Source organism: Mastomys coucha, unplaced genomic scaffold, assembly GCF_008632895.1.
Source record: "Mastomys coucha isolate ucsf_1 unplaced genomic scaffold, UCSF_Mcou_1 pScaffold22, whole genome shotgun sequence".
Taxonomy (NCBI): domain Eukaryota; kingdom Metazoa; phylum Chordata; class Mammalia; order Rodentia; family Muridae; genus Mastomys; species Mastomys coucha.
Genome location: NW_022196905.1, coordinates 21,506,771 through 21,516,956, shown reverse-complemented (window position 1 = coordinate 21,516,956; position 10,186 = coordinate 21,506,771). Strand labels below are relative to the sequence as shown.

The following is a 10,186-nucleotide window of genomic DNA, read 5'->3' as shown; positions in this document are numbered from 1 at the left end:
TCCTGAGGAGCCAATTTGGGGTTTCCTCTTATAGTATGGGACTGGGCTGTTTTTCTTTAAGGAAATTAAGCTGTTACTTTAATTCTAGTCAGCACAGCTAAGACCTAAGTCTTTAAGTTACATTTAACAAGCACGGACTCCTAATTAAATCAAGCATCCACTCCTAGGTCACCTTTGTCTCCAAACTGTGACCATTGAACCTTTCCTTTAAGTCTTACATAGATGTTCATACAGCAGGGAAGCGAGAGGTATGTATTACTGAGGAGAGTAACAAGTAAAAATGTCTTAAAGACCTATTATGAGTTTTAAATTTTCTTATACAAGTGAATTAAAATTCAACATCATAATTTTTGTACTTCTGTAAAAAGCTCACATGCATTTTTTTTTTTTTTTTACCAAATATAACCACATACAATAGGCAGTTTCAGTTCAATCTATCAGAAGGGTGATTTCTTCAGGTCATCCCAACAAGTATCTTCTGATTGAGCCCAACTTGGAGAAAGGAATGTAGACAAAGCTTTGCAGGCTAATTACCAATGGCAGGTTCCTGTATTTAAAAACCAACAGTTACAGTTTTCCTAGACAAACCCCTCCTGCCACCCAGCAGCCCCAGGTGCTACAGTTCCATGGCTTGCCAGTCTGAAGTCGTGTCTATGTGGTCAAGGTCTAGCTTTGTTCCAGTAGCTTTGCTTCTACTGCACTTGTATGTCCTAAGTTTCAAGCCATCTATGTTTAACTTTTTAAGTTTCTTTGTCTTATTTATAAAAGGAAAGAAGCAACTCTTTACCACTCTGTATCTCCAATGGCTTTGGAAAATATATAATCTCTTCCATTAAGATTCATAATCCTGGGCTGGTGATTTAGCTCAGTGGGTAAGAGCACTGACTGCTCTTCTGAAGGTCCTGAGTTCAAATCCCAGCAACCACATGGTGGCTCACAACCACCTGTAATGAGATCTGATGCCCTCTTTGGGTGCGTCTGAAGACAGCTACAGTGTACTTATTTATAACAATAAGTAAATCTTTGAGCTGGAGCGAGCAGGGACTGAGCGAGCGCAGGGTCTACCAGAGCAAGCAGGGTTGACCTACTCACAGAGTCCTAAAGTCAACAACCAGATGAAGGCTCACAACTATCTGTACAGCTACAGTGTGTACTCATATGCATAAAGTAAATAAATAAATCTTTAAAAAAGATTCATAATCCCATCCTTGAGATGAAATTTTCATTTATTTTTACTTCTGTGTATCTTATCATACTGGCATACAACAACATTTTCTTTTCGTTCTTTTTTTTTTTTAAGATTTATTTATTATTATAAATGAATACGTTATAGCTGTCTTCAGACACACCAGAAGAGGGTGTCAGATTTCATTACGGGTGGTTGTAAGCCACCATGTGGTTGCTGGGATTTGAACTCATGACTTTCTGAAGAGCAGTTGGTGCTCTTACCCGATGAGCCATCTCACCAGCACAGCAATATTTTTTATGTCAAAGAGTTCCTGTCCTTCCTTGTCACTCACATCATCTTCACTGTTGAGGGGCTCTTCTACCTGCCCATCTTCATCTCCATCTTTCTCTTTCTCTTCCTCCTCCTCTTCCTAATCATAGTCTTCTTCTTCTTCTTCCCCCACCCCCACCCCCATTCTGTTAACTTGCAGCACCAATGGAGCTGTTGAGCAGGCTGGGCCTGTGGCTGCTGCTGTCCAGCAGCTGCGGGTATCTGAGCTTGTGCTGGTGTGGGTGCTGCCATGGTTCTAGGAATGACCTGAGTCTTATTTCCTGTAAGTAAGATTTGCTGTGGCTGGATGACGACACCTGTCTGTGGTGAAACCCCTCCAGGAAGTGGGGCTAGGACCTGCTGGATAAAAGGTGCTTGTATCCCACCAGACTGCATTTGTGATATAACTTGTTGTTGTAGAGCAACTGACTGCTGAGGCTGAAAGATAAACTGGGCCCCATGGGGATGCTCTGACCACCTGAGGCAGCTGGCCTGAATTTGTTGTTAGTACCTGTTGAACAGGAGTCATGCCTGCAGGAAGTACAAAGGTAGCAGCTATAGCAGCAGCGCTCATAATACTTGATGCATTCCTATGTTGTATCAACTTAGGATCAGGAACAATGACTTGTGGTGCTGTAGCTGGCTGTAATGATGCAGGAATAAGAACCTGTTGGGTCTGTGCTAGCTGACGTACCGTCTGCTGATGGTGGTGGTGGTGGTGGTGGTGCTGGGGTTGATGCTGCTGCAACATCATCAACAACAAAAGCTGCTGTTCTTCTAAATGAAATCCATCTACTGCCCTAGACTGCATTAGTGTATTCTCCCACAAAGTTTTTAGTTCCATCAAGACCTGTTCATCTACGCCATCATTCAGAAAAATGTCTTGTACATCATTAATAACATCTTCAATCATAGATCCATACAATTTAGGCATGGTGTTTGTGCTTGCTGAGTTCGCCATTTCCACACACAACACAAACAAGAGGGAACGAGATATAAAGAAAAAAAAGAAAAGAAAAGAAAAAAAAACAAAAAAAACAACTAAGACCCGGAGGGTGACCCAAGTCACCAGCAAAGAGTGGGGCAAAAATTTCTCAGCAATACTGATCCAAAAAGAGTAAGATGAGGGAGACCAGGAGGAGGGGGGCACCTTCTACAACTAAAAACCTTGAGAATCATCTAAAGAAAATAAATGAAAAAATAAAAGTCATGAGCCCTTAGGAGGCTAGGGGGTGTCACCTGCTCCCCACTCAGCGCTGAGGAGGGAAACTAACACACTGGTCACTGCTCCCCGCACCATGGCTGCTGCCACTGACTGCAGCCCCAGCCCTCATTAGTAAATTTTGGTACATAACCCTAACATCTAATTGATATATATAGCTTATTTACTTAAGAATGGATTTGGTACACAATTCTAACATTTTATATAGCTATATATGCATTATATGATCATCATATATATGATGTTATATATAGCTAATTTACTTAAGAATGGACATCAGTTAAAAAAAATCCATTCATAAGCCAAAACAGATGATGGTTATTGTTTTGAAATGACAATTTGTTGTGGGGAAATTTAGATAATTTCTTGCCTGGGATACAGCACTCTCAAGAAGGCTAATTGTATGCTCTTAACTTAGTGGGTAAGAGCAGTTACTATTCTTGCAAAGATCCTGAGTTTGAGATTCTCAGTACCTATATAGGGACTCATCAGCTCCTTCTGCACCAGGCACACATGTGGGACACAGACATACGTACAAAATAATAAGTCTAAAGTGCCATAACCCACGAGACCTGAACAACAAACAACTCTGTCATGGTTCTGAATGTTCTGAACCTCGATGATCCAAGGTCAGGGCTACTTCCTTCTAAGGTACTGACCATACATACAAAATAATAAGTCTAAAATAATTATTTAAAAATTTTAAAGAAGGCTAATTACCCTCACACTATTACAAAGCAATTTGGAAATATGTGATGGTCGAACTGTGTGTTGTAAGGTTCTGTGAGTATGACTTCCTTTAGGAAGAGGGTCTTCGCAGATGGAATCAAGCAAAGAGGAGAAGGCCAGGCTGGAGACGATGGACCCTGTTCCAGTGTGCCAGGTATCCTTGTAAAATGGGGAGTCTTAGGACACAGGCGTACAGAGGGAAAAGAGGCAAGGATGAAGCTACTGGTCAGTACCTTAGAAGGAAGTAGCCCTGACCTTGGATCATCGAGGTTCAGAACATTCAGAACCATGACAGAGTTGTTTGTTGTTCAGGTCTCGTGGGTTATGGCACTTTGTTAACACCCTATCCATTCACCCCAGCAAACAGTGTAAGACATATGCTAAGATGCTTATTATGGAAGCACTGGGCCATTCTTGCCTGTGACTGTTTAGGAAATGGTGCGTGCTGGCAGTTACGGACCAAAGTACAGTTAGCTGGGTTTTCCTTCAGTATGCGATAAGACAATTCCCAAGTTCCTGGCTCATTTCCCAGTGTTCCCTAGCTTGAGTGTTGGTGTCAGGAGACAGCATGGCTGCCCTCCTCCTCTCTTATCCCCTACCAGCAAAGCCATCTCTAACCATCCTGGCAGGAAGGAAGGTATTCTAGAGAGATGCTGTGGGCCTCCCTTTGGCCATCAGTCTAATAAAACAGTGGTCAAATTAGAATTTCCCCAGGCTCTCTTGCTGAGAGAAGGAAAATGGTAGTATCAGCAGAGGAGAGATGTCTCATATAGTTCTAGCAACTTGTCAGTAACCATGCAGAAGAGGCTGGGGCCTGAAACAATGATGCTCAATGCTAGGCAGGACCATACCTGGCCAGGACACTTAGTCCTGCATGCTTCTTGCTCAACATTTAAATCTAAACTTCATGTCAGGATTTGAAGATAAACTAGGGGTGGGAGGATGTGGCTGTATCACTTTATGTTTTCCATTTCCCATCGTGGCCACATTAAATAAATCTCCTTTCTTAGCTTTGTATGATTTCTCTGTCTCTGTCTCTTGTCTCTCTCCCTCTCCCTCTCTTTCCTTCCCTTCCCTTCCCTTCCCTATGCCCCCCCACTCTCTCATACTTGCTTTGCCTGTGCAGGTCAGAGATAGAAATTACATGTCCTCTTCTATTACTTCCCACCTTATTTATTATTGACTGTGCATTTATGGTATGTGTGTGTAAATGAGCATGCCATGGCACCCATGTACTTTGTGGAGTCAGTTTAGGGGACTGAACCCAGGTTGTCAGGCTTGTGCTACAAGCCCCTTTACTTGATGAGCCATTTCAATATCCTCCCACCCCCAACACCTCCTGTTTTAGGACATGGTTTTCCACTGAACCTGGAGCTCACTGGAGCTCAGTTGTTGGCTGGCCAGAGATCACCTCCTTATCCCAGGGCTGTGCTTATAGGTGTCAGCTTTTAGATGGGATTCACATTCAGATGCTCATGCTTATACAGTAAGCCCTTCACCTACTGAGACGTCTCTCTACCTTCCCATTACTTATTTCTATAACTGATCCATTGAAGACAGGTGCCCAAGCCTAGAGTGTGAGGACTGCCTGGAACCAGGCTCTGCCCCTAACAGCTCTGGTAACTGAGGCTGCTGGAGGTGTCTGGGTTGGGAAGTGACTATTTTGTTGGACATTGTCCTTGGGCACAGCTAGGGCTGAGGTTTGGATGCAGGCTTGAGGAGATGAATGAGGTCAAAATGAAAGTATAAAATAGTTCAGACTGGGACCTCCTCTCTACTGAAGCTGACATAGAACAGAATGTACAGAAAAAGTATGAGATCTATTATGTCCCAGGGCCAGGCACTGTGACTGTGAGCCTCTGACCTTTCTCCAGCCCTGGTCTACTTTCAGAAGTGCCTTTAGTGAACTATTCCTTCCTCTGTTCCTATTTTCACTCCTTGTACAAACCCTCGTTCAAGGACACATGAACCTTGGAAATTTCAGTGGTAGCTATGTGACCACAATCCCTGCCTGCAGCAGCTATGGCAGAGGTGGTTCTATTGTCACCAGTGTCCTGGAAGACACTGCCGCTCACAGCCAGTCCCTGCAGCTGGATGCAGCTGTGTGCCCAGCTCCCTTATGCTCCCTCTGATGACAATGTCCAAGCTTTAAGCCACAGGTTGACCAGATGTTTCCAGTCTCAGTGCTGACCCTAGAAGGGCTAGCCAGCAGTCTCTGAACCCACCCTATGTCCATTTCACAGATGACCAGAGGTCCAGCCCTAGCCTTCCCCAGGGTGGAGCGGCATCTCTCGGTAATGATGGCCGGGAGACAGCTTCTGTGTTTCCTGACCTGTAACTGCTGGAATTGTTCCGTGACAGAGAGGCAGGACACACACAGAGGACCCCACCAGAATTCAGCTGCTGGGTTGGCTCCTTTGTTTTGAAAAATTAGAGTGAAAAGAATTCTGATTTTAAACAGCGTCTCATTGTGTGGCCCTGTTGGAACAGCCCTGTTGACCTCTGACCCTTAGCCCACTCACCAAAATAAGGTGAGTATTTCTGAGGCCTACCCCAGCCCCTCTGCTTAGGGTGTGTGTGGGGGGACCAGAGGCTAAATCTGAACCTATTTACATTCCTTTCCCTGAAGGTGATGAATGGCTTCCCCTCTTGGAGCCAGGCCCCTCCTGGTCTCTTTTGTTTGCTACTCTCATTTCAAGAGGTTGGGAATGCACTGAGCATCTTTTAACTGTTTACCAGCAGAAGGGCAAAGATCAGATTACCAGCTCGGGGGTGATTCATCTTTTCTTCCAAATCAAAGCCATGTGGACACAGAGCTGTGTACATATCAGTCCACTTTGTGCACTCTGGCTGGGTCAGGAGAGGCCAGCAAGGACCAAGCCAGGAGGAAGAAAGAAGTAGTAATTAGGCCAGAATCGGATCCCAGGGGACCCTTCTCTGTCTTCACATTAAAACAACAACTTCTCTTTCTCCTTCTCCTTCTCCTCCTCCTCATCCTTCTTTTTCTTCTTCTTCATCATCGTCTTCTTTTTCTATTATTATTATTATTAAGAAAGTATCTCCCATTTCCTTGCTATTAGCTTAATTACCAGTGCTTTTCCCAGGCTTCTGGTTTGAGGGATATTTTAACTTGAAAGATATTTCCATATAAAAATATATTTCTGACTTTGCAAACATTTATGCCCGTGTGTGTGTGTGTGTGTGTGTGTGTGTGTGTGTGTATGTGTTCTTATGTGTGCATGTATGTGTATGGAGTCCAGAGGCTGACGGGTGCTTTCCACTTTATTTTTCTGATTGGCCAGGCTAGCCCTCTAGCAAGTCCCTTGGAACCTTCTGTTCCCCTTCTACCATGCTGGTGACATAAATGTGTACTGCTCCACGTGGCTTTTTATGCAGGCTCTGGGGTGGGGTGGTGGTGGTCCAAACTCAAGTTTTTGAGCCTGTGAGACCAAAATTGTTAGCACTTTTTCTCAGCTCTGCCCTGCCCAACAGTTACCTAGCAAGAGTCTGGCTTGTAAAAGGACTCTTTGAGTTCTCTCTCTCTCTCTCTTTCCCCCTCCCTCCCTCCCTCTCTCTGTCTTCTCTCTCAGCCCCCTTCCCTCACCCTCTCTGTCCACCCCCCCCCATGTTCCTGTCTGGCCTCTTCCCTTCTCTCTCCTCTCTCTTTCTCTCCTTCTCTGTCTCCTTTCCTTCTCTGCTTCTACTTCCTTCCCCCACTTCTCATGCCAATAAACTTCATTTTATACCAAACCAAAATATGGCTGGCACCATGTAGGGGGAATGGCTCAGCATGGGCCTACTGAGGCACCCCTTCCTGCCGCATCATGCTAATACATTACAAAACATATCAACAACTTCACTGAGTTCCCTAGCTCCAGAAACATTATGTTCTATCTATGAGAGCCTAGGTTCATGCTTAAAGAAATACACGACCATTTTATGAGCCTAAGACAAACAGATGGTCCCAAGCTGGGAGAACCAGTCCACTGGTATTCTAAAATACACAGAGTGGTATGAAAAATAACAGGAAAGTGTTCATGCCTGACCCACAAGAGTCTAATGTGTTTGTGTATGTGTGTGTATGAGTGTGTGTGTGTTTCTAGTAGTTATTAAATAATAAAGAGCAGTGGCCATGGAACCTGTTTGGGTCCTTGTCTTTAAAGGAAGGAAGTTTCTGATTCCCAGAGGGTATTCTACTGTTGTTTCAGATTCAATCTCCTGTGACTGTTCAGGGACTCTGTCACTCCACAGAGTCTGTAGCCACTGAAGACTGTGATTATGCATTTTAATAATATTAGCAGACCCAGCTACACTCATTCAATTAGCATCCAGTCTTTTATTTCCCGAGTGACACAGTTGCCAGCCCTGAGGAGGGTGGATGGAGATAGCTGCTGCCAAGGCTACAGCAGGTGTGAGATTTCAACCCCTACCAGTTCACAGGTTTGGCCGCCAGCTTCAAGGGTAACGGCAGAAGATGCAAGGTTCCTGTGGCAGAGACAGGAGACGTCATCATCGATACTTACTTCAATGAGAGAAACCGCTTTCACCACAAAGGAAAAGAGGAGATAGTTCATTCTGGAGCCAAATGTAAATAACAGGGAACACAGATTCAGAGCTCTACAAATGCTATATTCCAATGAGGTGTCAATTTCATGAACTCTTTTACATAGCAACAGAACAAGCAGAGGGAGAAATTGACCCACCTTTCAAATACACCAGTGGGTACCTCAGGTAGGCGGGCTGCAGCAAAGCAGGAGAAACACTGTTGTAAGCCTTAGGTGCTACCTAACACCTTAGTGCTTTGGTTGGTGGAAAGAAGAGGTCTATTCTTACATTCCAAAAGATTTACCCAATGGTAACAAATGGTGACATATCACATGCAAAGGAGGCTAATAAATGGCTATTAAGGGGGCTAAAGATGCCCCCAGATTTTTCCATTTCAATGCAGGTGTAGTCAGTCTCTGTAGACACAGCTTCCTTCCAGAATTTCTTCACAGTCACAAGGAAAGCTGTAGCAGTATTGACATAAATAAGCTCGACCCCTGAGGCTCAGGGTCCACACCATGGCCTGGAGTTCCCAGAGGACCCATCACGAACAGCAGGTCAAGTGACAGACAAGGCCTCAAATCTGGGATCCTGAGGGGTTTTGGCAGGTAAAGGGACACTCTATCCCTTGTTTTCTCCTGGAGTGAGACACGGACTCACTCTGATTGGCCTCCCCAGGAAAGAACAGGCAAGGCCTGACAGTCTCCATCCATCCTGGAAGCCTGTGGAGGAGCCAGATCTCTTGGTGACCAGCCACCTGACACTTGTTCCCTCTCCCTATGTATATGAGAAGTGGATCCGTGGCATGACCAGTTGCTTTCCTCTGTAATCCCAGGGCTCTGAATCCCCTGCTACATCTGAGAATTTTCCTGCTCCTCCGTTTCCTGGCTACCTCTTGTGTTGGAGACCCTTTGATTCGGGCTAAGCTGCTGGGTGTTGAGTGACGAAGCAGCCATTTACGAAGCGTTTCCTTGATCGTCCACAGCTGCTGTGGGCTTGTTATGAGCCAGACTGGATGTTCTGCCTTTTTCTGCCCTTTGCCTTTTCACATCATTTATCCAGCAGCAGACATGCTTGCTTCTGATTGGCCGGGAGTGGTTCTATGTAGGTCCAGTACGCTAAACCTTTCACAGTTGCCTGGGGTAATTTGGCCCAATATCTCTTTAGTGCTTGTCTTCTCAATTTGTTCATGAGTTCTTGTTTCACAGGAAAATTCTAGTTTTTAATTTGAAATTTAATTTTTAATTAAAATATATCATTTCTACTTTTTTCTCCATAAAATTTTTATTTGATTTCATTGAAATATAATTACATAATTCTCCCTCCCCCTTTTCCCTTCATCCCTTCTTTTATCCTTTCTCCCCCACACCCTTTCAAAATCATGGCCTCTTATTCTTTAATTATTATTGTTACATGTATATGCAAGTAAATACATGAACCTGATGAGTAGGTTTAGTGTTGCTAATGTGTATATATTCTTAAGGCTGGCCATTTGGTATTGGATAACTATTTAGGGTGCTCATCTCTGAAGATTAATCATCCTGCTCTCAGCAGGGTTTAATTGCCTTCATCTGGTGGGAAGGGTACTGAGACTCCATCCATGTTGGCATGTTGGCATGTCAACTGGTGGTGTCATTGTCCAGGTCTTCTTTCAGCAGTCATATTGCTGAGATTTCATGGGAACAGTTTTCCTGTTATAGCTAGACATCTTGGCCTGGTCCCCAACTTCCTGGTCTTCTGGCTCTTTCTGTCTTTCCCCCCTTCTTGATGTTCTCTGAGCTTTTTGGGAAGGTATAAGGGTTGTGTCATAGATATATCAACTGGGCACTCTACACTGGGTGTTTTCTACATCCTGACCAGCGGTGTTTTTGTAGTGTCGGCCTTCTGCTGGTGTGAAGGAGGGCTTCTTTGATGAGGGTACCTGTGGGTATGAGGATAAGTGTTTAGGATGCAGTTAAGGATTATACTAGCTTGGGAAAGTGGTAGTAGTAGGTTCTCCTTGCAGGAAATTTTAAATAGTAATTTATTTTTAAATGTTCTTTCTCTTCTTTTCTCTCTTCCTTTCTTCCTCTTTTCTTTCTGTCTTTCTTTTTCTTTCCTTTTTCCTTTCTTTCTTTCTGTTTGTCTGTCTTTGTTTGTTTGTTTGTTTTTTCTTTTCTTTTCTTTTCTTTTCTTTCTTTTTTTTTTTTTTT

At 44.0% G+C, this 10,186-nt stretch overlaps 1 protein-coding gene and 1 pseudogene across 1 annotated transcript in view; both read right to left on the bottom strand.

Annotated features, from left to right (window-relative positions):
* Positions 1-783: 783 nt before the first annotated feature.
* On the bottom strand, positions 784-2,459 carry LOC116070131 (annotated as a pseudogene).
* A 7,351-nt stretch (positions 2,460-9,810) lies between these two features.
* The window catches only part of Pkd1l1 (polycystin 1 like 1, transient receptor potential channel interacting), a 143,369-nt gene continuing 142,993 nt past the window's right edge, over positions 9,811-10,186 (bottom strand). The window contains exon 55 of the mRNA XM_031342475.1: positions 9,811-9,915. Within this exon, the coding sequence (XP_031198335.1) occupies positions 9,811-9,915 (105 nt within the window). The remainder of the gene's footprint in view (positions 9,916-10,186) is intronic.